A 24,966-nucleotide genomic window follows, 5' to 3' on the forward strand; every position below is an offset into this window, starting at 1 on the left:
TTCTTCCCTTCCTCCTCTGCCTAGAATTATTAGCTGCCTTCAAAGTGCTTCATAAATATTTTAATGATTCATTTCAGGTTCAGCTCAGAAAGCATTTCTTGGTGCCCCCAATTGTTAGTGCTTTCTACTTCTTCAAAAATTTTCTTTTCTTTACCGATGTACATGTTGTATCTTCTCAGTGGAACATAAATTCCTGAAGGCAGGGGCTTGAATCTCTTTTTGTCTTTGAATGCTCCATATCTTTTACAGTGCCCTGCATGCGGTAGGTATTTAATAAGGGCTTGGTGAATTAAAACTGAATTAGTATACGTAAGGGCATAAGCTAGGCTCTTACCCCTCTTCTCTGCTTCCCACACTGTGGTTCCAGAGGGACAGGGAAAGGATTTGAAAAGCTGTACTACTATATAACATGACTGGTCAGGGTTTATTCCTTGTTTTCTGAGTCTCCATTTTTAGGGTGGCTGTCTCCTCTCTCATCATCAGATGGTTGGCCACCAAGTAATGAAATGTTTAGCAGTGGCTACTGATAGAAGGGACAAACAGAAAATGTCCCCTCTGCTTCTGCAGTGATGGGCAGAGGACATGAAGACTCTCAAATATTAGGCTCTCTACAAATATTCATTAACCGGTAGTGTTCTCAGTGGGAAATCCCAATGACCAATGAACCAAATCACATGAAAGTAAGTTACTCCAGGCTATTGGGCAACTCCTCAGTGAAGGATTTATGAAAATTAGTGGGGGGCGGGGGAAGGCCTAAGGGGGCAAGCAAGTAAGGGTAAGTATCCATACTGATAAAATCCCAGCTGAGCCAAAGCAAGACTTGAAATTCACCTTATATTTTTCATGTTTTCTTGGTGGCACATCCATTTTTATGCTTACCTAGCTGTGTGTGATGTTTAGGAACAGAAATGGGTTTCTGAATTTGGGTAGTTGGAAGGTCAAGAGCCATTGTGCATGTCTAATGAAAGAGAATCACAGAATGTTAGTAATTGGAATGGACCGCAGAAGTCATGTGGCCCAACCTTGTTTTTCAGGTGAGGAAACTGAGGCCGAGAGGTTATAGTCATATAGCTCAGCTTACAAAGTCAGTCTGTGCTAGAATCAGGACTCTCTGACCCCCCAGGTCAGTGCTCTGGGCACTGTGCCAGGTCATATCAAAAGGGCACCTGGTATTCAGAGTGACTGATTAAATGACAGGACTGTCCCTAGTATGAGTTCTTCCCAAGGGAGACAGGAAGGAAGAAGGAAATTCCTGGGGGAAAAGAAATGCTGATTACTGTTGTCTAACACCATCCTGCAGGTGTCAGGGGGTGACACACTGGACTCCTGAAAGAGCCCTGCAGATGTGGAGCTGAAGCCATTTGCCAGGGAAAAAGTGGAGTCTTGTGGGCAAGGACATGGCCAGGTTAAAAGAGAGAGTGATGAAGGGAAGATAATTTTTCTGGCAATTACACAGTGTTTGGTGTCAGGGCTCTTTTGCTTCTGACAGCTCTTTACTTTCATTTGATTCATACTCACTGTTCCTCTTTCAAATGAACATTATTACCATGAGGAGAACTGATGCTGCCAACAAACTCAAAGACAGCAAGTCAAGAAGTAGAGATCAGAGCCAGAGGAATCTTTGTGGAAAACCTGAACCCCTAATAAAGGCTGGTGTCCAATGAGAATGACCTGTGGACAGCTCCTGTCCCTGGCGAGATCAAGACTAGGGCAAGTCAGTCTTTGGCTGCCTCAACATAAGCTTCTTGAGCTGTGAGTTGTGTCTGTATCTGGTGACGAGAGGTAGGAGAAACCTAGATTCAGGCAGGAAGCACTCATTTTAATGGCAATGACCTGTTGCTGTTTCTACTAGAAAGATAATTTTCTTTAGTTTTATATTTCAACTCTGGATCCAGTCTCTTCTTCATAGCTTTAGCTTTTGGCATAGTACAGTACAGACTTTTTCTCATTTGGACAGGGTGGTCCAGAAGTCTTAGTGTGGTTTTTAAGAATAACTGTAATAAAACTGCACTTAGACCTTTGGACTACTCTGTATAAGGGTCTCATTTTCTCTTTTTAAAACTCCCCTTGCATAATAGTATCTGTGCCTTGTCATTTCTTTATTGCCTTAAAGTATAGTATAAATTGTAAGTGTACTTGCATCCCCTAGAACTCACAGCAGAATTATCTTTACAAAGTAGCGCCTCTGCAAAACTTGGAGATCTCAATTAACAGTATTTGGGGGGGGGGCTATTTAGAGGTAACTTTGAAACTTAGCCTTTTAGGGAATAATTATGTCTACTTGACTACTTAAGTAATCTTGCTCTTGGCTGCTGCCAGGTGGATTTTTGAATTGCAACTTAATTAATTTGCTTCCTTCTCCAGCGAGTGTATGATGAAGAAGTGGAGGAGCCAGTTCCCAAGGCTGAAGCGGAAAAAATCGAACAGGTATGTGGGACCTCCAATCATTTATGAATCCTCCAGCCTAGTTATTAAACTGGAACAGGCATGGCAGACAGTTCTTAAGGTGGAAACAGTCGTTTCTGGTGTAGGCCCATCAGTGATTTGTTAAGTGATTCTCAGTCTTGCTTGCACTACATTTAGTGTGGTTGGTATCACATGAGCTCCAGTGGTGCTTGAGGATTAGAGGTGGACATCTTTTAGAGCAGCTTTTCAGAACCACAGCTGTGATTTAGTAACTTTTAGCACAAATGTGTGATGCCTGCAAATCCATGGGTACTCTTTCACAGAACCATGATTGATTAACATTTTCTTGGATTGAGTCTTCATGACACAGTGCTCACTCAGACTTAGGCAGATACGCAAGCACTGGTACAAACATTTACTGATTGCCATCTTAATTCAAAGCATCATGGTTAGCACTGAGTGCCCAAGATAGGATCTTTGTACTCAAGAACCTTCCTCTACTCAGTGATCTAAAACATAAACATAGAAAAATGAGTAACACTTCCAGGCCATACAAGCTAAGCACTGAATTTGATAGCAGGTCAGAGGAAGGAGGGAGGCCAGAGGCAGTGGCTTCATGGAGGTAGAGAACTGGGCCATAAAGGAATCTGCAGAGGAGAGGGCCTACTTAGACAGGGAGAAGTCTATAGGAAGGTATTGAGGTAACAGTGAAAAGTCCAGTTAAGCTGGAACTAAGGGAGGTTTGGGAGTAGGGGCTAGTGTGGTGAGATAAATGTAGAGAATGTAGAGAGATAAGTGTAGAGAAGTGGGCGGCATGAGTTTGTGATGGGGCTTGAGTGTCAGGGTAAGAAGTTGGAATCTTACGGATAATGGAGAGCTTTTCAAGCTTCTTGAATAGAGGTTGATGTCTATAAAGCAAAGTTTTAAGATTGGCAGATATGCAGGATGAGTTGGAGAGATGCTGGAGGCTGGAAGACTAGTTGCAAACCTATTAACATGAACCATGCCTTTGACTGCAATTTCAACCAAGATCTTTTTGTTCTAGTCCCATACATCTGATGATCCATTTCTAGCATTGTCCAAGTGGTCATTAACCCAGGGCAAGAGGGAGCAGGGAACGTCATGGGATGACAGTGGAAACAGCACTATGGCAGATGGCCATGCACCCACTTCTCATTTAAGGGAAGACAAAAGCCAGTCTTTGGGGTCTGGGTTTTGACAACTCGCTTTCCCTAAAATTTTGCAATTCTCGACTCAGATTTTTTAAAAATTTATTCTTAGTTTTCAACATTCACTTCCATAAGATTTTGAGTTCTAAATTTTCTCCCTCTCCCTCCACTCCCCCCAAGACGGCATGCAATCTGATATAGGCTCTACATACACATTTGTATTAAACATACTTTCACATTAATCTAGACTCAGATTGTAAAGAGTATTTTGGCATCCCTTTGGGACATGTTCACCATGTTGACAGTTCCTACTGTGCTTTGTCACTGCTTATAATTTTATCACAGCATCTCAGAATAGAAATATAATAGACCATTTCTGTTTGTTTACAGGAGAAAACCCGGGAACAGAAAGAAGCAGATCTGATTCCCAAAGTCCAGGAAGCTGTCAACTATGGGTTGCTGGTGTTGGACAGTGCATTCGAACAACTTGATATAAAAGCTGGAAATTCAGACTCTGAAGAAGAAGAAGCAAATGAAAGAGTAGAGCTGATCCTTGAACCAAAGGTGAAGGCCCCCAGACCCTTGGCCAGACTGGCACAGTCTTTAGGTAGCTGGTCTTGTTTCCTTTTGCTTTTGGATGGCTCCAAATCTTTCCCTTGAAATGAGATGAGCAGCACCAGAGGACTAAGGGTAGCAGCAAATATCACAAGTCTATACGTTTATAAAAGCAAGTTTATATGATTCTGATATTTAATTTGGAAGTAGAATCAGACCGAATTTCCCTTCGTTCTCTTTTTTGCTTTGACCTTTATGATTTCCCCAAATGATCGTTTTCAAGTTTTGGAACTGGCTTTTAATGTTTTGGACCCCCAGTCATTTATAATGTTAGGGAAAGTAAACATTAAACTTAACTGATATTAACAAATGTTTTTCAGAAAACCCCTAATGCAAGCATGAAATTCAGCATAGGTTCACATTTGCAAAAAAAAGTCATGTGGGGAAGCATTTGACTCAAAATCACAGTTATAGTCTTAGCATTTGTGCTGTGCTTCCTCAGGCTGCTCATGCTCACCTACCATCCGATACCTCATTATTAGGATCATTTCGGTGGCAAGAGTTGGCTTACTCTAGCCTGGCTTCTTCCTTAGTTTTACCCTTTGTAGCTTCAACTGTAACTCCTCCGACTAATCTCAGACATGCATCCTCGTTTTGTAACACTTTGGATTATAAAATGTTCGGTTATTGCTACACTCTCCTCTAATTTAAAATGCGAATGGGGCAGGAAGGATTCAGAAAACAGGATGGCTGATGGGAAAGTGGCATCGCTTATTTCTAAGTCTCTGAAGAAGTCTGCCTTTAAAGCTTTAACTCGGTGCATCCTTTGCAGGATCTCTATATAGATCGCCCCTTGCCCTACTTGATTGGTTCCCAGTTGTTTATGGAGCAAGAAGATGTTGGCCTTGGAGATCTTTCAAGTGAGGGTATGTTTAAGACCAGTTCCTAACCTGTTAAAACCTCTGGTGGTGCTGGTCACAAGGGTTTTTGATAATTTTGGTTTTCTGTGGTGCATTGTAACTCATCTTCTCTGTTCCCTAAATAGAAGGCTCTTTAAACAGTGATCCAGATAGTGTCTTGGATAGTGAAGAGGAGAAAGATGAAGAGGTAAGATCCATGGAGGGCACCATGATGGGGACGATGAGCTTTTTGTGAAGTAGTGGATGACAAGTTATAGCTTTCAACAAGGACAAAGGTCATACCCTGGAGACAGAGTTGGGACTGCAGATGTTGCCAGTGGTAGACTCAGTATGGAAAGCAGCTTAATTCTTCTTCTCCTGAGTCATTTGAGGATAGCTGCTTCAGAGTCTTCATGTAACTGTACCTGTGCTAGAACTTTTATGCTAAACTACCAAGGAGCTCTCTCATGTCATTTAGAATAAGATGAAGAGCCTTGGAGTGGGGGTCACAAGGACCGGGTTCAGTTCTGTCTCTGGGGGAGCCTCACGGCCAACTGCACACAAAGTGTGATTTAGGTGAAGAATTAGGTCCAGAGAAATCAGGCCCAGGGAGTGGGGAAAGCCAGCCAGGGAGCCAGAGGCGTGATTCTGACCTTAGGGCCTGTGCGATTGGGAGCAAGGTTTCACCCGCTCTGAGCCAAAGCCCCACATCAGTAAAAGGCAGGCATTACCTCTAAACCTGGAATTCTTTAGCCATGAGATATATAAGATTGATAGTACAGATTGACAGAAATCAATAGCCATTTCTGAAAGGAACTTTTAAAATCAGGCATTTTAAACTCCATGGGGAAAAATAATTTGAAATCTTGGCAGCACAATCCAGCTAGCAATCTTTCTGCATGTTTTTAGTGTGTTGGTGTCATATGAAATCATAAATAGATTACAAAAATGTAGTCACTTAAATTTATAAATTAACCTGCCTCAGTAGCCTATAATTTGAAAGTATGTGACATGGAAAGTTTGTACTAACAAAAATTGGCTTGTTTCTATTCAAGGATTCAGATGATGACTTTGGCAATCAGAGTGAAAATGACCAAAAGCCGGTAAGGTTACTATCTTGAAATAACTCAGATCCTTTCTGGCTTATGAGAGAAGTTAGGACTTAACCAGATTTAATGTTTGTCCTCTACCAAAAGAGTTTGCCATTGGTTAATTTGGTTACCAGGGATTACAGAATTCCCTTTTAGGAAAAGTGTTTTGAAATGAATTTTCCAACTGTTAAATGATCCATAAGACTGGAAAGTGTGGGGTTTTTTGTTTGTTTTTTGGGCAGTGCAATTGGGGTTAAGTGACTTGCCCAAGGTCACACAGCTAGTATATGTATCAAGTGTCTGAGGCCAGATTTGAACTCAGGTCCTTCTGACTCCAGGGCCGGTGCTCTACTCACCGTGCCACCTAGCTGCCCCTGGAAAGTGTGTTTTAAGCCTCTTCTGTCATTTAAAACTCTTCTTAGTATTTGTCTTTTTAAAAAAAAAACATTATTTGTATTTCCTATTAATGGGTTCACAAATTTAATAGTAAAAGAAATAGTAATAGTGGTAACTATCTATTTGGTGCTTTAAGGTTTGCAAAGCACACTACGTATGTTATTTCAGTTTGGCTTGGAGTCTAGTAATTGCACCTTCATTAAGAGGGTCTGTTTACTTCTAACAGGTAGTAAGACTTGTAAAAACTTCTCAAGCCAATTGTGAACAGGTTGTGAGGATAGAAGCTGTTTATAAGGTGTAGCGCTTTCAGTAATGAAAAGGCTTTATCCCAGAGATATGCATTCTGTGTGCCTAATACTGGCATGACACAATCAGAGAAACTGTTTTAATCAGCTCCTTTTTTACCTTTTAGTTGAAAACGTTTCATTTTAGAGAGAAGACTAAAGCTTTAAACTGCCAGTGTCTGTTGTCTTAACGGCCTGAGCACAGTACCCTAGAGAGGTCAAGTTTTAATCTGGAATGTTCTAATATTGCTCATCAGCACATAGCACTGATAAGTGATGAAGAAGAGGAGGAAGATCTTTTTGGTGATTCTGAAAAGGAAGAGGAAGAAGAAGAGGTCAATGGAGAAAATGCTAGACCAGTAAGAGAACTCCTGCTTATTCTGGGGCCATTTTTTTCCTCTGTTTATCCATCTCTTTTCTTGTCCTGTAGTTTACAGTTAACATTTGTACAGTATCTTTAGAAAACAGTATTATATTTGGTTCTCCAAAAGTGGTTCAAACATCAACCATTTGACAAACATCTTCTTGTCTTACCATCCCAATTTTGAAAGTTGCATCATCAAGCGTTTATTGCCATGCCAGGAACTTAAGGCACGAGATGTTTATTCCCCACCAAAGAGGTTCCTTTCAAGCAGTGCCCTTGTCTACAGATCTGGGCAGTAACATATAAGAGCAGAGGAGAACTGGAAACTTACTGTGCCTCAGAATATCTTATAGGTTGTGCTTCCCACTTTGGTGATCTGCCCAGGGTATATTGATCTAGTTCTGTGTTTATGTCCCATTTATATCCCTCTCATTTTACTTATCATTGACCCCATAGAGCTTTTAGTAAGTCTCCTGTTTAGAAGTGAACTGAAAGCTGTCAGTTGTTTTCAGGACATTGCAAAGAAGGTACTCATCTGTCGCTCTTGGACCCATAGAAAAGAAATCGACCTACTTCATTTGCTGATGAGCTGGCAGCAAGAATCAAAGGAGATGTAACAAGCCGAACGTATGAGGGGCAGACAAGTAAGCCCGGGCATTTAGTGTTTGAAACTTCCTTCTTCCCCTCTCCAAAAAGGAAAAGATTAGATTGCCCTCCCTAGATTTTGTCAGGTACAAAATTTTTCACTTTTATTCATTGATGGAATTGGACAGTCTGTAAGGCTTTAATTAAAATAAAACTTCTTATCCAGCTTATGGACAGTGTTAAAAGAAAACAGCCAGAGATCGTATAACTGGGGTGACTTCTCAATTAATAACAATAACGTGCAATGCATTTCAGTTGTATATGAGAGCAGAAAAAATACTAAAGTTAAATTTTGGTTTTGACCTAATTTTATTTACCATTCAGTCTTCTCTTACACTTGCATAAGATAAAAGCCTTCTATGGAGAAGTCTTTGTATAAATTCTGAAATTTTCTTTTCAAGTCACAGCCTCTGGGGAAGCAAAAACCAAGAGAACCGTGAAAGAGAAGAAAGACGTCAGGAAAGTGCCCTCCGATGGTAGGCCTTTCTCTGTTTCATTTATATTGAATTACAGGCCTTGGGGCCCAGAATGTCACTCAAAAAATGCCCAAAGTAGCCTTTGTATCTGTTTGTAAACAGTTGGCTTTGATTGCTTGGTTAGAGCATCCAGAAGAGAGTGCCTGTGCCCTGAGGGCATGTCTTCATTTTAGGCATAAACAGATCAGGGGCACCAGAAAGCCATTGTCTGGCCCTCTTCAAGTTAAGCCAGTGCCTCAGGGTCCTTCAGGACCCTGAAGAGTAAGACAGCCAGTACTAGAGAATGGGGAAGCATCAAGGGGTTGGACGTGGCCAGATATTGTCTTCATCTTCCAAAGGGGGAAAAACTAAAGAGGATGGGCAGCTACTCAGGTACAATTTTACTTTGAGGGGGAATGTCTTCAGAATAGAAAGGGTAAATGCAGGGTGTGAGGAAGGAGTTTGATCCAAGATTAGGTAAGGAGGTCAAAAGAAGAGCAGCAGAATTTGAAGGTTTGAGAAGTGCCTCACATACTGATTCTCACGAACATCTTCTGAAATAAGCATTGTAGGTTTTAGCCCTGTTTTATAAGTGAGGGAATTGAGGTTTGGACAAGTGGTGACCTGCCCATAATCACACAGATGGGGATAGTGTTTGATACTGGATGCCAAGTTCAGCCCTTTTCCTCCTTTGCTGTCCTACCCTCTAGTAAGAGAGTATGGCACTTTTGTTTTTTGTTTTGTTTTGCTTTTAAATATCATTTTAGGATGTATCTCTTCTCCTCCCCTACCCAGTTGGCCATCCTTGTATTGGAGAAAAAGAAAGGAATTGAGGGGAGGAAAGGGGCATGGAAATCAGTTGACAAAACATATCAGTTTTTCCATTCCTTGTCTCCCTTTTCTTCAAAGAGGGGAAGGAGCGTGTAGCTATTTTAAATGATTATTATGCTGAGAGAATTTGCTGCTCAGAGTCGCTGTAGGATTGAAAAATTCAGGAAAGCTCCAGAAGGCCATGTCCCAAATTTAAAAAAAAAGGTGGGGGGTATATCCAAGTAACTCTGGATTGTTCATTTTGAGGTGGATCCTCATCAAAATTTTAGAACAGATTACTAACAGATGATTTACAGATATTTCTAATATAATGCAATGATATATAAATTAACAGGGATTTACTAAGAATCCATTCCAAACAAGTCTTTCCAAACTATGGTAACTTCATATGCTTTGATGATATGGTTGCTGGATTGCTCAATCAGGAATGGATTGTATTTACTATATTTGGTTTTCTAGAGAACATTTGACAAAAGCTCCCTTGAGTTCCATGGAGTTAAAGTGGTAAAATAGGGATTGTGTGTTAGTATGATGTTCAAAGGTGGTTGAAGGTACTTTAATAGTGGTGCCCAAAGAATATTGATGTTTCCGTCAGCATAGAAGGGGGGGCCTCTGGTGGCATGTCACGGGACTCTGTGGTTGATTATGTCCTTCTCTACATTTTTGTAAATGACTTGGATTAAGGCATGCTTATCATGTTTCCAAATGACTGGACACTTGAAGATAGCTTGTATAGATTTCAGAATCAAGATTCAGAGTGATCTCAGAAGTCTGAAGTGCAATGCTAAAGCCAAGAAGATGAAATTCACCAGAGATAAATAACAAGTCCTTCACTTAGGTTCAAAAAATCAATTGTAGGGGGGGGTGGAGCCAAGATGGCAGCTGGAAAGCAGGGACTTCCATGAGCTCCCCACCACGTCCCTCCAGAAACCTATAAAAAATGGCTCTGAACAAATTCTAGAACTGCAGAACCCACAAAATAGCAGAGGGAAGCAGGGATCCAGCCCAGGACAGCCTGGATGGTCGCTGGACGAGGTCTATCATGCACGGAGTGGAGGGGAAGCAGAGCTCAGCGTGGGAGGCAGCAGGACCAACCAGACCAGGAGCCGGGCAGGACAAGCCCTGGTACCCTGAATCAGTGAGTTGTGGCAGTTACCAGACTTCTCAACCTACAAACACCAAAAACAACAGAGAAGGTTAGTGGGAAAAGCTTCCGGGGACAGAGTTCGTGGTTCGGCCACCGCCCCAGGGGCCACGGGGGAGGTGCAGCTACAGAACTACAGCTGCAGTTACTTCCAGCCCCAGGGCCACCTGGTGGGAGGAATTAAGTGGCGGATCAGAGCAGGAGTGCAGGGCCTGCTAAAGATTTGTGTCGGTCCGGGTTGGTGGTTCTTAAGGAAGGAGGAGAGCTGGTGTGGCAGAGCTGGCTGTATAGAAATAGCTCTGAAATCAACAGCACATCCCCTCAAGCTTGGAACAAAGTACTCTTTGCTCTACAAGCAGTCATACCCTGACGAAAAACTCAAGGGTCCAGTAAGTTGGCTGGAAACATGGCCAGGCAGCAAAAATACACCCAGATTCAGTCTCAGACTTTAGAATCCTTCTTTGCTGACAAAGAAGACCAAAACATATGCCCTGAAGAAGTCAACAAAGTCCAAGAGCCTACATCAAAAGCCTCCAAGAAAAACATGAACTGGTCTCAGGCCATGGAAGAGCTCAAAAAGGAGTTGGAAAAGCAAGTTAGTGAAGTAGAGGAAAAATTGAGATGCGACATGAGAATGATGCAAGAAAACCATGAAAAACAAGTCAGTGACTTGCTAAAGGAGACCCAAAGAAATACTGAAAAAAATATTGAAGAAAACAACACTTTAAAAAATAGACTAACTCAAATGGTAAAAGAGCTCCAAAAAGCCAATGAGGAGAAGAATGCCTTGAAAGGCAGAGTTAGCCAAATGGAAAAGGAGGTCCAAAAGACCACTGAAGAAAATACTACCTTAAAAATGAGATTGGAGCAAGTGGAAGCTAGTGACTTGATGAGAAATCAAGATATTATCAAACAGAACCAAAGGAATGAAAAAATGGAAGACAATGTTGAATATCTCGTTGGAAAAACCACTGACCTAGAAAATAGATCCAGGAGAGATAATTTAAAAATTATTGGACTACCTGAAAGCCATGATCAAAAAAAGAGCCTAGATATCATCTTTCAAGAAATTATCAAGGAGAATTGCCCTGATATTCTAGAGCCAGAGGGTAAAATAGAAATTGAAAGAATCCACAGATCGCCTCCTCAAATAGATCCCAAAAAGAAAACTCCTAGGAACATTGTCGCCAAATTCCAGAGCTCCCAGGTCAAAGAGAAAATACTACAAGCAGCCAGAAAGAAACAATTTGAATATTGTGGAAAAACAATCAGGATAACACAGGATCTGGCAGCTTCCACATTAAGGGACCGAAGGGCTTGGAATGATATTCCGGAGGTCAGTGGAACTAGGATTAAAACCAAGAATCACCTACCCAGCAAAACTGAGTATCATGCTCCAAGGCAAAATATGGATTTTCAATAAAATAGAGGACTTTCAAGCTTTCTCAGTGAAAAGACCAGAGCTGAATAGAAAATTTGACTTTCAAACACAAGAATCAAGAGAAGGATGAAAAGGTAAACAAGAAAGAGAAATCATAAGGGACTTACTGAAGTTGAACTGTTTTGTTTACATTCCTACATAGAAAGATGATGTGTATGATTCATGAGACCTCAATATCATAGTAGCTGAAAGGAATATGCATGTATGTATATGTGTATACATATATATACACATATGTGTGTATGTATGTATATATGTAGGTATATATGTGTGTATATATATGTATACATATATACACACACACAAAGGGCACAGGGTGAGTTGAATATGAAGTGATGATACCTAAAAAAATAAAATCAATTTAAGGGATAAGAGAGGAATATATTGAGAGAGGGAGAAAGGGAGAGAGAGAATGGGGTAAATTATCTCGCATAAAAGTGGCAAGAAAAAGTGGTTCTGTAGAAAGGGAAGAGGGAGCAGGTGAGGGGGAATGAGTGAATCTTGCTCTCAGAAGATTTGACCTGAGGAGGGAATACCATACACACTCAATTGGGTATCTTACCCCACAGGAAAGAAGGAAGAAGAAGATAAAAAAGGGGGGATGATGGGAGGGAAGAAAGGGGGAGGAGGTAATAAAAAAACAAACATTTTCGAAAAGGGACAGGGTCAAGGGAGAAAATTCAATAAAGGGGGATAGGTTAGGAAGGAGCAAAACATAGTTAATCTTTCACAACATGAGTATCGTGGAAGGGTTTTACATAATGATACGCATGTTGAATAGCTTGCCTTCTTAGGGAGGGTGGGTGGGGAGGGAAGAGGGGAGAGAATTTGGAACTCAAAGTTTAACAGACGTTCAAAAACAACAACAACAACAAAAAGTTTTTTCATGCAACTAGGAAATAAGATACACAGGCAATGGGGCATAGAAATTTATCTTGCCCTACAAGAGAAGAAGGGAAAGGGGGATGGGAGGGGAGTGGGGTGACAGATGGGAGGGCTGACTGGGGAACGGGGCAACCAGAATATACGCCATCTTGGAGTGGGGGGAGGGTAGAAACGGGGAAAAATTTGTAATTCCAACTTTTGTGAAAATCAATGCTGAAAACTAAATATATTAAATAAATATGTATAATCAAGCAAAAAAAAATAAAAATGTATTTTTAAATCAAAAAAAATCAATTGTGTAAGTATAGAATGGTGGAGACCTAGTTTGGCAGCAATACATGTGGAAAAAAATGACCAGATTTTAGTCATTCGTAAGCTTAGTATGGGCTAGTCCTCTGGTGTTCCTCCTCATAGAAGTTTAACGATCCAGTTCACAAGAAGTAAAAGTATCACTGTACTTTTGTCAGTCCCTATCCGACCTAAGTGTGCTACTTGGAATACTCTTACCCTCTCCTCAGCCCACACCTTCCCAGCCCAACTCAGTCCTTATCTGTGAAAATTTCACCCACATTTCAAGGCACATCCCATGTGCCGCCTCTTCTCCCTCAGTCTTGGACTCTAGCTGGAGTGATCTTTTCTTCTGACCTTCATAGGCCTTTATGCCTTCTTTATACTTCTCTATACACTTAGTACTATTTTGCATTATGTTTATATGTGTATGTTCCCTCTTAGATTGTAAGCTCCTTAAGTTGCAGATTTCCTATTGATGTTTGGTTTTATGCCACAAATTCCCAGAGGGCAAGGACAATGTCATTTAATGTGCTTTTATATAGGACCAAGCAGAGCACCTTAAACAAATTGCTTTGATGATTTGGAAAATGTTGCAGTTCATGTGGAAGTAGTAGCTGCTAGAATTTGAATTCGGGGCTTAGCCATCTTCATCCTGCTTTCCTACTGAAAAATGTGCTGAGATGGCTGCAAAGTAGGACTCTGCATTTATTTCCATTTCTCAGAATTGTGTTTTGTTTTCCTTTGCCCCAGATGAAGAAGATGACATGTTCAAACCACCCAAACTGACAGATGAAGACTTCTCACCATTTGGCTCTAGAGGGGGTCTTTTTAGTGGAGGAATAGGACTTTTCGATGATGATGAGGTCAGTTGGGGATGGGAGGCAGAAAAGGACTAGTCTGTTTCCCCGTCTACTAAAATAATTCTCTACCTTAGGTAGTCCCTCTTCCTTTTCATACTTTGATGGCTATCGTGTTGTCTTTTGTTGTGTAAAGGAGAGTCATTTGCAGCTTCTCTGAGCAGAAGACTCTGTGATGCTCCCTAGGTGATACTCCTGATTTATAGGCATTAACTCCTGGGACAGACTATGATTTTTCAAGTTCGTGATTGCTCAACAGCCTTAATTCAGTAGGTCAAATCATATCCAAATTATATAGAGCACCCTGGACTTTGCAAGGGTTCTTTTCTATACAGGGTAGTAAAGGTCTTAGTTGTCTCTAGTTACAAAGAAATCTCGGTGTTTAATACTTCATATTTTTTTTTTACCCATTTGATTTCCATCAATCAGAGTGACCTCTTTTCGGAAGCCCCTAAAGACAATGAAAACCAAGCCCCAGTTAACGAAGGTAAGGATGAATGAGGTCTGAATTTATTTGTATTACTAGGAGAAAAGGTTTTCAAGATTCTTTTTTAACCTATTTTAGGGCTCTAAATTTTCTTTAGTTTGTTCCCAGAAATTATTTTCTTAGACATAATTGTTAGTCCAATTAAAAGCAATCCAATTCAGATATTTCCTATTGCTGTAAGAAAAAAGTGCATTGTCTGTAACTGTGTATTCAAACCTAGTCCATCAGTGTGAGCAGCTTGGGAATGTTCTCTAATCTGATTCCTCACCTTCCAAAGACTGACAACAAAAGTGACTTATAATAAAGATTGAATATGGGTAAAACCAAATGTATTCCAAGGAGTATTTCTGAGGTTTTGTTTGTATATGTAGTGTTGGTGAATAATGATAACTTATGCTTAGACAGCATTCTAAGATTTGCAAAGCACCTTTTTCAAAATAACTTTGTAAGGTAGATAGCACAAGAACTATTCTCCCCATTAACAAATAAGGAAACTGAGTAATCAGAATAGGCAGTTCCTAGTACCATTGCTAGAAAGTAGAATGGTCATTTCTAATTAAGTATTCCATGGTTGTTATCCACACATTTCCTTCCTGTAGTTCTTAATCTGTCTGTTCTTTCTTCAGAATGGAAGTACTATTGGAAAGTACTTTTAGGTATGGACTGTAGCCCCCACAGCTTTATCCAGTAACAAGCCTGCAGGGCCTTCTGGTCTTCCCTTTTTCCTCCTTGACCTGGCAGAATAGCAAGAAATGACTACTAATATCAAACCTATTATACTATTAAGAGATCACTGTAAAATAACATTTATAACCTGGGCAGAATTAAAATTCTATTAAACACTTTTAATCTCACTTTAAAGGTGTCCTTAGATTGTGTGGTGTTGAGTTAAAAAAATTAAATTGTTAATTTAAAAGTAGCATGTGTAGAATCAATTAATTTCAGCCACCAAAAAAAATTCTCCAATTTGACTTTGCAAAAAGGTGAATTTAATGATTTATTTTCTTATTCTAGAGGCTTCATCATCCAAGCCTGGAAAAAAGATACCAGCAGGAGCTGTGTCTTTGTTCTTAGGTATATCCATTCTTAAGGTTACATCTTTTTACTTTGTTCATTTTTAATACATCTTTTTTTAAATGTTAACTTCAGAGATCAGCCTGGCACATAGTGATCAACTCAGGATTTCAGAGTTCTCATTAAGGGGGCCAGTTTATTTATTAGGCCGGCCATTATGCATACTGTTGTTGCCTCTGATAACAAACCTTTACATACAGACTTGTTTGAAAAAATAGATTCCCAAAGAATAGATGATTTTTATTAAGGGGAATTTATTTGGACTGTCCTTACTCCTGCATGGACTTATTCAGCGGCTCTAGCATTTTGTTGCCATAGGGGAAGTATTTCTGAAAAAGCTGAAATTTTAATGACTTTAGAAGAAAATTAGTGACCTCTGACTCCTATTGGTTTCATCTTCCTCTGATTGTAGGTGATCCTGATGTGTTCAGTGTTTCTTCAGTTCAATCACCAAAAGAGCCCCGGAAGCCTCCACAGTCCACACAAGGAAAAACACCACATAGTCCTGCCCCTGCAGGCCTCTTTGATAACGATGATGATGACTTTTTTGTTACATCTAACAGCAAACCAGTACATGTAGGTGTGTGTTGCCTCTGTCTTTTTTCCTGCGAATTATTTGAAATAGTTTTTGACCAGGTAGAGTGAAGGCTAAGGCAAGCTTCTGCTTATTATTCTGAACCGTCCAGGTCCCAGAGAGATTTATTTAGGACTGCCTGCTTGTTGCCCTAGTTTATACCATCTAAGGAGCAGACAGTCCTCAGCAGCTTGAAGAACAGCTCCTGCCAATATCAGGATCCTAGTCGTGGTTCACCTCTTGGTGCAGTCAATCATTCAGAACCTAAGGTTCGAATTATCAATCCATTTAATAAAAATATATACAGATACCCCAAGAGAAAAGCAGTTCCTGAGGAAGTTAAAAAGCAATTCACAACAGTTAAAGCTGCCAGGAAGAAAATTAACAACAGTGGGCAGGGAGTTTCCCTAGGCCCTCAGCTTCTCTGTGTTGAAGGTCTGAAAAACACTTTTCTATTCTTCTTGACTAAAGGGTCCCCAATTGGATCCCAGATCAGTCTGCTTGTTAACTCGAACTACCCCCTGCCTGCATGACTTCTTCAGTCTTGGCTAATTTGGGGGGAGTGAGAGGGATTAATTTGTGCCTTCTCCCCTGTTTCCCCATTGCCCCTCAAGAGTGGCCCTCAGCATGAGAAGCAGAGAGCTAGATTCTTCTCACACCACATAGTGGGGGGATCACTGTATTTGCAGTCAAGAGGCCTGGGTTCAGATCTTGGCTGTGTGGTTCGCTGTCTGTGTAATCTTGGATGGCTACTTCACACTCCTGAGCTTCAGTTTCCTCATCTGCACAATAGGGCAGTTAGCTTAGATGATCCATAAGTTGCCTTTCAGCTCTTAAGTCCTATGATCTCTTTTTTTTTTCTTTTTTTGAGAGGGGAAGGCAGGGCAATTGGGGTTAAGTGTCTTGCCTGAGGTCGCACAGCTAGTAAGTGGGTCAAGTGTCTTGAGGCCGGATTTGAACTCAGGTCCTCCTGACTCCAGGGCTGGTGCTCTACTCACTGCGCCACCTAGCTACCCCAATCCTATGATCTATTACTGTGATTGAATTTAAAAAGGAGAAAATGAGAGGTAATGAAATTATTTTGCCTGGACACATAGGAAGAGCACAAACTTAATTCGTTACACACGTAGGGCTCTGTGAACTAATAGAGCAGCCAAGCTAAAGAGAATACCACCGATGACTTAGAAAGGCCGCTTAAGTTGTAGTCAGAAAATGGAGGCTCCCTCTTAAGCTGCACAACTGTCCCTTCAGGCCTTTGAGAAAAAAATCCACCTCCTTCCCATATTTTGAGCTGCCTTCTCTTCATGGTAATTCAATGTTTTCTTAAATATTAAATGAAGCCTCATTCTTGCAGACCTACAAGACTTGCATGCTAAGTTTTTCAGAACAACTTTTTCTTTAAATCAAAGCCAGGCCAACTGTTGATCTGTTTGATGAGGAGGAAGAGGAGGAAGAAGATCTCTTCAAAAAGAAAGCAGCCACTCCTTCCACTGATTCTCTCAGTCCAGAAGCCAAGGAGGCAGCAGAGAAGGTGATGGAGGAGGGGGTGGGTGTACACACTGATGCTTTTCTTGGGGTAGCCTATACTTAGTTCACCTTGAACCAAATTAAATTGAGTTGAACACTGTTATTAAATAGGTTTAACATTCAATTAAGAGAAGGTTCATCAAGCACCTACCATGGGTGGTACATTGTGCTGTGGCGAAAGAGAAATGCAGAGATAGAAAAGATACTGTCTGGGCAGGGAGACAAGAGCCAGATAGTTCTAACACAAGATAAACACAAAGTACAGTCATGTGGTTTGTACCTCACTCATCCTGCTCTTGAGGTCCACCCAGGCCTGCTCATTCCCTCCACTGCCCTGAGCTTCTCTTCATTCTGAATCTTTCCTGCGTCCTCCACTGGCATAAGCTTCTAAAGGGGAGAGACCATGTTGTTAGCTAAGCTTTCCCTCTTCCCTGGGGTCTAGTGCACACAGTAGGTACTTGATAACTGTTTGCTGAATTGAACTTCCTTAGAGCATTATTGCATATCCTCCCATTCACTAAAACTGGGCATTTCCCTAAATATTCCATTTTTCTGCATTAGACACAGCTGCTTTCTCATTCCCCCAGTTTCATCTGGCCAGGGGGAATGATGCCTGGGACCAAAAGCCAGGAGACGAGGTCAGCTATAAGCTGCAAATCAACAAGGGAAGGAAAAAGCTGAGAACTTAATAAATGGAAGGGCTGGGGAATTAACTACCTCCAAAGAAGAATTTTTTCTCTCCTAAGTGCACGTCCATTTCAAAGGTGATGGTGAGGGACCCTCTACAGATCTCGGTCAGCTAGTATACTGCTGGATGTACAAGTAGAAATAGAAAGTCCTTGCCCTCCAAGAGCTTATATTCAAAAGGGAGAAGACACCATAAGCAGAGGGGTGGGGAGGGGCAAAAGAAGGCTGGGCTGCAGCCCGGAGAGGATTGAAACAGGCCATTGTTCCTGGTTTTGTGGCCTCTGCAGTGACCGAAGCAGAGGGATGGACTGGAGAGTAAATGAAGAATTCTGATTCCTCTATTTCTTACCTAAATCCCAATTAATTTTCATATTTAGGATTCAGGCTGTGCCAGGGTCTGACTATCCATTAATCCTTGCCGAATTTCTATTCCTTTCCAATGCCTGCACCATGTATACTTTGGATGAAGCCTGTTACTCAGGGACGCACAGCCCAGAGGAAAGCTCGATTTTAGAAGGTGGTCCTTTAGTGTGGGCTTGACATCTTTCTTTTCCTTCTTGCATCAGTTCTTCCTTTTTAACATGTTGCTTTGTCCTACTGTAGAAAAAATGGTAATAATGATTTATTCTTAATGAAACTTCCATGTGCACTTTGACTTAGAAGCATACATGTTGACATGTTCTTTGACCTATTTTGAGAGCACATGGTAACACTCTTCCTACCTAATGCTCATGGAAGAGAACGTCATGCTAAAATTCTGCTTTACTTTAAAGGTCTTTGGCACTAACAGTTGGCAGGCAATTTAGAATCTCTACCTTTAAAAAGTCCAGGCAAAACTTGACAGATTCACAGCGCTACACAGTTCAGAACACTCCCCACAGAAAGTTACGGTCCCAGTTCTTGAAGGCAGCTTTTTGTAGAGTCCAATCCTGGAGGTTTTTGTTCCCTCATTTTAAGTGTATGTAAATTCAGGTTTTACTGTTTTAAAGCAATACAACAAAGCTGCTTTTAAGCAGTTCTACACTTAATGCTTTCAGAAGGGTTACTTTCTCTTTTAAGGTAGCTAGGTGAGACAGTGAATTAGAGTGCCGAAGACCTGAGTTCAAATGCCGCCTCAAACACTGTGTGACTCCGGGCATGTCACTTAACCTGCCCGTCTCAGTTTCCTCAACTGTAAAATGGGGTAATAATAGCACCTACTTGCCATGGTTGTTTCAAGAATCAAATGAGATAATATTTGTAAAGCACTTAGCACAGTGTCTGGTAAATAGTAGGCACTCTATATGTAGAGTATAATTTTTATCATAATTTTATCCTAATTTTTAAGAAATTAAATGTAACTTCTGGATTTCAGTAGTACATGTGTATTTATTTACTTAGATTTAGGGTCTTATATTTAATGAAAGTCTTGTATCTTAAGTGGTTCCCCCAATTTTTGTGTTTTATTTTGACAAAGGTTGTGCCACCTTCCAGCAAAAATCTCAAGGCCTTGTCAGAAGTTTCCAAGAAACAAAAAGGCTTGTTCTCAGATGAGGAGGACTCAGAGGTGAGGTGGTCATATATTTCTGGGTGCTCTTCCCCTGAAGCTAGATCATGTTCACTAGCTTGAGTTCATGAGAGAAGATTTGGAAAAAACCTGGATCTGGTCATTTTCACTAAGGGTACCTCCTGCTCCTTCATTGTTGAGCCTGTGAGAATAACTGATGTTACTTGTTTTATGATTCTCTGGAATTTATTACTGTGAGGTTTTGAAGCTCCTGAGTTCGGTCCCATTCTTGGATATCAGCCCCTTCATTGCAGTGTCTGATGCTTTGTTCTGGGGCATTTACATCCAGGTCTCCTGTTTGTGGTGTACAGCACAGGCCCCTCAGCCACAACTGGCCTTTGTTGGTGGTGGGCTTCTGGGGGCCGAGGATGGTGACCTTGTGTAGGGGCTTGTTTGGTTTGTTTTTCTTTAAAAAGTAACAAGGGGGCATTAAAGGAAAGATACAAAAAAAATGTATTTATGAAGAGAAAAGTTGACTGCACAAGAGGTTTCAGAAATCTTTCTCTTGTTTCCTTGCACTCAGCTTTGGCACCTCAAAGCATGTTGTTTGAGGGAAGTGAGCTTTTCTAAATCCCTATTGGATGGTCACCTTTTAAAAATGTATCTTCCACTCGGGCAGAGAGTACAAATCCCTGGGAATAGAGTTGTTGTATGATCATGTGTCACAAATAATCTCTCTCGGAATTTTCTCAGCTGCCATTCTCTGAGCAGAGCAAGACCTCCAGCACCTGCCCTGATCCTTTAGGTTCCCCATTATTGCTTGATCTTGTGCCTTTGTCAGGCTTGGGGCCGACTTGTAGAGCCAATCGTGCAGTTGTTCCTCCACTTGGTTGGGGAGTGTGTAATACACTCACACTGGTCTGGCCTCTCCTTCATTCCATTGATCCTCACGGAAGTGATTTCCACCATGCTTCCCCCTTCCGTTCCATCCCTTCTGCATGAGTTTGTTTCTTCCTGATAGACCACCGAGCTCTCTGTTCCTTTGGAATAAGGTACTAATAGCTAGTGTACTGGTATTGTAGTTGCGGGTCTTAGCCCACCGAGTCTCAAGGATTGATACCGGGGATTCTATTTACTTCCTTGTGTTAAGAGCCTAGCTTAGTTTTCTTCTTAACTGTACTTTAAGTCTAAGAATATTATCGTCTTTTGGGTCTTACATATCTCTGGATGGTTCCAGTGTTGCCCTTCTTTCTTTGTCTTGACACTTACTCTTGTATCCAGCTTGATTTAACCAGTTTTCACCCTTGTTCTCCATTCCCATTTTAAAACCCTCCTGATCAGATCCACAAGTCACTGAGCGCATGTCTACCTGTTCCTCCTTAGCTACACTCTCTTGATGTTCAGAAACCTGAAATCTGAATCCTATTCTCTGACACAGCTTTCTTGCCTAGATACTGTCTTTGCACCTCCTCTTTTCTTGTCTCAATTTCCAACATTCAGCGTAGAGCAGTGATGATCCTTATTGTTTCTACGTTAATGATGACTCCCAAACATACAGACATGGCCACCACCCTGGTGCAGGTGCCCCTCACCTCACACCTGGACTCCTGCAATAGCTGCTGGGAGTCTGCCTGCCTCCATTCAGCCTCTCAAGGGATTTTCCTAAAGTGCAGATCCAGTCATGTCAGCCATGCACGAATACAAGCTAGGTGGCACAGTGGATAGAGCGCCAGCTCTGGAGTCAGGAGGACCTGAATTCAAATTTGGCCTCAGGCGCTTGACATTTACTAGCTGTGTGACCCTGGGCAAGTCCCTTAACCTAGATTGCCTTGCCAAAAGAGAAATGGGGTAGGAGGAGGTTGTTGATTCATTTCTAGTTGAATTTGACTCTTTGTGACCCCATTTGGGGGTTCTTTTTTACAGATGAGGAAACTGAGGCAAACAGGATCAAGTGACTTGCCCAGGGTCACATGGCTATTTGAACTCAAGTCATCCTGACTCCAGGCTCAGTGCTCTATGCACTGTGGTGCCCCTTATAAATGGATAGTAACAGTTATATTGGGACAGATGTCAAAGGCTCTCTTAGCCATATGCTAGATACCCACCTGGGAAGACAGCATGCTTGTCAGCATGTTGGTGAACAGGAGATTCTCCCACGCACACACACATTTTATACTGAGAAATTGCTCTTTAATACTAACTGAAACACGGACATAATGCACTTCCGGTTGGATGCAGAACTAGTCTCCTTGGCTTCTGTTCTCACTGAACCTGAGAGCCCCAGTTCTTGGTGGCTCCTGATGCTAAGTGCTACCCGCATTGGCTGTCTCAGGGCAGGCCAAGGGAGGGAGGAAAAATGATTTCCAGGTGACTTGTCAGAGATTCCTGCACAAGAGAGTCTCCTGTGGAAATTCAGTCTCCAGATTTTCCCCAGTCTCTCTTGTTTCCTGGCCTGGTGATCAGAAGCTGTCTACTTGTATTTCGCTCCCTTGTTGTTCTGTCATCTTCATTTTGGAAACACTGTCATGTGCTTTAAGTGGCGCAGATATTTACTGAGCACCACAGCACAGATCACTGTGCTAGGCACCTTATAAAGACAGATAAGACATGATCCCTTCCCTGAAGGAGCATCCAGTCTAGCATAGGAATTAGGATACATGTACACAAGTAAATGAGATACAAAATAGAACTTTTAAGTGCATTTGAAAAGTGCAAAGTTAGTTATGTGAGCTTCAAAGAAGAAAAGGTCATTTCTAACATCAGGAATGGGGATTGAAGAAGGGCTTTAGGGAACAGGTGTTATTTGATCTGAGTCTTGAAAGAAGGGTAGAATTTCACTGGGAGAAGACAGATTCCAAGCATTTAGAATGGTGTGAAGAAGAGACCAAAGGTCAGGTTATGTTTTAGGTTAGGTGAGTAAGAGAGTACATGGAACAGGAATAATGCTAAATAAGTTTGGGAAAATAGACTGGCATGAGGTTATAGAGGGCCTTAAAGGCCAGGGTCTGGAGTTAAAACTTTTCTTGGGAGGCAGTAGGGAGCTGATTAAAGGTTGGTTTGTTTTGAGCAGAGGAATCACCTTATCACTTTTATGCTTAGGGAAACAATAGTATGAAGGATGGATGGAAATAGGAGGAAGATTGGAGGTAGGGAAATTAGTCTGGGGACTATTGCTATCATCCAAGCAGTGAATTAATTAATAAAAGAATGAAATAGCATTTAAGTATGTACTGTGCCAGGACTGGGAATATGAAAAGGAAAGCGAGTCAGTCCCTGCTCTCAGAGAGTGCACATAAAAGGGTGGACAACACGTAGAGGAGCCTTCAGCTCCAAGTCAGAAGAAAAAGGCCCAGTGGCCTTGAGACTGCAGGTTTATATCATTCCCAGTGATAAAACCATATCTTTTTCTGATGTTGTACTATTTGATAGTGGCTAGGAACTTTGGTTAGAGAGAACATTCTTTGCAAGTCTTAAGAAGTTATGGGCTACAAGAGTTAATGGATACCTGGACCAAGGTAGTGGAAAGGAGAAAATATATGTGGGAAATATTCCAGTTGTAAAAATTGATTTGAATGTAGGAGAGAAGAGTCAAAGATGGTTTCAGACCAGTACAACTAGAAGAATAATGAGTGGTCCATTAACAAAAATAGGAAAGTGAAGGACAGGTTTTTGGAGAGAGACAGTAAGTTCATTTGGGGATACGTTCAATTTCAGATGCTGGTGAGATAGTTAAATGGTGTCCATCCAGTAGGCAGCTGGAAATTGATTCTGGAGCATGATAGAGAGGGCATGAAGAAAGACTGACACTGGAGAGTCTAAAATAAGGTTTGGAGTGTTTTTTTTTTTTAAATAAGAATAAATTAGTAACAAGTCCTATATTTGGTGAGGATAGGTCCAAAGCAAAGAAACAGTCCAAGGAGGCCTTGTAAAATATTTCCTTTACTGAATAAATGTGCCATCTACATTTAGGTTTCTCCCCCCAGGGCACAGTTGTCCTAGTTATGTTTCTAGTACATACCATTCACGAAGCTTCTGTTCTGTTTCTGTGCTGTAACCTAGCTTTTTATAGCTGTTCAGAAATCATTTAACATCATTCTAGCAGAATGCTTAACACTCCAGAATATCTGAGTTTATCTCAAGGTGGTATCTCCAGATTTTCAAAACAGTTCTAATTCACTTAATTTGCAAGCTATACCTAGAACCACTGAGGCCTACTTTTTTCTGTACAGCGTCTGCTGGCGAGTTAGCCACCACAGATCCATAAGGAGCCCTTTACACACCTCAGACCCAGGAGTTTAATTCACATGCCAGAACCTGTAACCAGTTACCAGACAGACGCTGGGAGCCATAATGTTTGAGCTTTTAACAGAAACCTGTGCACACTGTCCCCAGGAGGCAGGAGATGGAGCTTTGTGTCTACCTTGTCTGGAAAGGGCATGTGAGGTGCAGTAACATGAATTGAGTCTGGAAAGATAAGTTGGAGCCAGAGTGGGAACACTGACCAGCGAGAGTTTGTATTTCATTCATACAGTAGGGGTTGCTGATTGTTGGTAGTCTGCCTCTTTTTGTTGGGGATGGGGGAAGGGGGTGAAAAAAATAAGATCTAAATTTTCCCCACACCTTCAGTATCTTCCCCTTTTCCAGAAACCAGCAAAATGGTCTCACCTCTAGCATGGGCCTCTTCATGGTATATTTGAGTCTAGTCCAGCAGATTTTCCTCTCTGTGTTTTCTGCAGTACTGTTTTGATTTCCTCATCCAGCACACAGAAGGTGCTTCTGAAGCCTTCCAGCCCCCTCCTTTACTTCTCAGATGAAAAAACAGAAGCCCAGCCAGATTGAGTCCCACAAGAGAAATCATCAGACATAGGATTTGAACCTGAGTTGTGCGACTCCTTCAGAACCTGTGCTCAGTCCAGCTTACCCCTCAGCTTCCACATGTAACACTGATGTTAAGGGGTCTGCTTTCCTTATGATAGTGAAGAGAGTTTGATATGAAAGTCTTTATAGACCTTGCCCTTTTTCATCTCTTAGTTATCCTTCAGGTTTCATTTTTAAATATAGACTCGAGATGACTTTGCTTAAATGGGGCTCCTACTAAGTTTTCTTTAAACTTGTTTTCTCTCCACTGCTTCTCTCTGAGCTAAGAGGCAACTGTTTAGAATCTTTTAGCATTCTTTTCCATAAGATTTTGTGTTTGATTTTATATTTTAAAGTGGTGCTGCTCTTAACTACCATATCTATCCATGTGACAAAGAAGTCAGGTCTTCCCTGGATGAAGTGACTTCTCTGGGGTTTTTTGGTATTTTTATGGCAGCTGGTTCACATTAGTTAAGCCATTTTAGGAAATTGTTATAGTGCATATAAATATCCATTTCTCCATTTTCCATTTTTCACTATCATTAGCTTACAGGTCCTCAG

General features: G+C 41.3%; 1 protein-coding gene across 6 annotated transcripts in view; it reads left to right on the top strand.

Annotated features, from left to right (window-relative positions):
- Window positions 1-24,966, top strand: part of LOC118828120 (WASH complex subunit 2-like) — a 48,948-nt gene that overhangs the window by 4,858 nt on the left and 19,124 nt on the right. For 3 of the 6 annotated variants that reach the window (XM_036734531.1, XM_036734534.1, XM_036734532.1), the window contains exons 3-17: window positions 2,365-2,427; window positions 3,966-4,139; window positions 4,963-5,056; window positions 5,176-5,237; window positions 6,085-6,132; window positions 7,058-7,159; window positions 7,721-7,808; window positions 8,211-8,285; window positions 13,607-13,719; window positions 14,143-14,200; window positions 14,827-14,856; window positions 15,215-15,274; window positions 15,687-15,854; window positions 17,258-17,379; window positions 19,519-19,608. In XM_036734531.1, the coding sequence (XP_036590426.1) occupies window positions 2,365-2,427; window positions 3,966-4,139; window positions 4,963-5,056; window positions 5,176-5,237; window positions 6,085-6,132; window positions 7,058-7,159; window positions 7,721-7,808; window positions 8,211-8,285; window positions 13,607-13,719; window positions 14,143-14,200; window positions 14,827-14,856; window positions 15,215-15,274; window positions 15,687-15,854; window positions 17,258-17,379; window positions 19,519-19,608 (1,347 nt within the window). The remainder of the gene's footprint in view (window positions 1-2,364; window positions 2,428-3,965; window positions 4,140-4,962; window positions 5,057-5,175; window positions 5,238-6,084; window positions 6,133-7,057; window positions 7,160-7,720; window positions 7,809-8,210; window positions 8,286-13,606; window positions 13,720-14,142; window positions 14,201-14,826; window positions 14,857-15,214; window positions 15,275-15,686; window positions 15,855-17,257; window positions 17,380-19,518; window positions 19,609-24,966) is intronic. The other 3 variants (XM_036734533.1, XM_036734535.1, XM_036734536.1) reach the window with 1 other exon arrangement.

This window comes from Trichosurus vulpecula, chromosome 8 (genome assembly GCF_011100635.1).
Source record: "Trichosurus vulpecula isolate mTriVul1 chromosome 8, mTriVul1.pri, whole genome shotgun sequence".
NCBI classification, from domain to species: Eukaryota; Metazoa; Chordata; class Mammalia; order Diprotodontia; family Phalangeridae; genus Trichosurus; species Trichosurus vulpecula.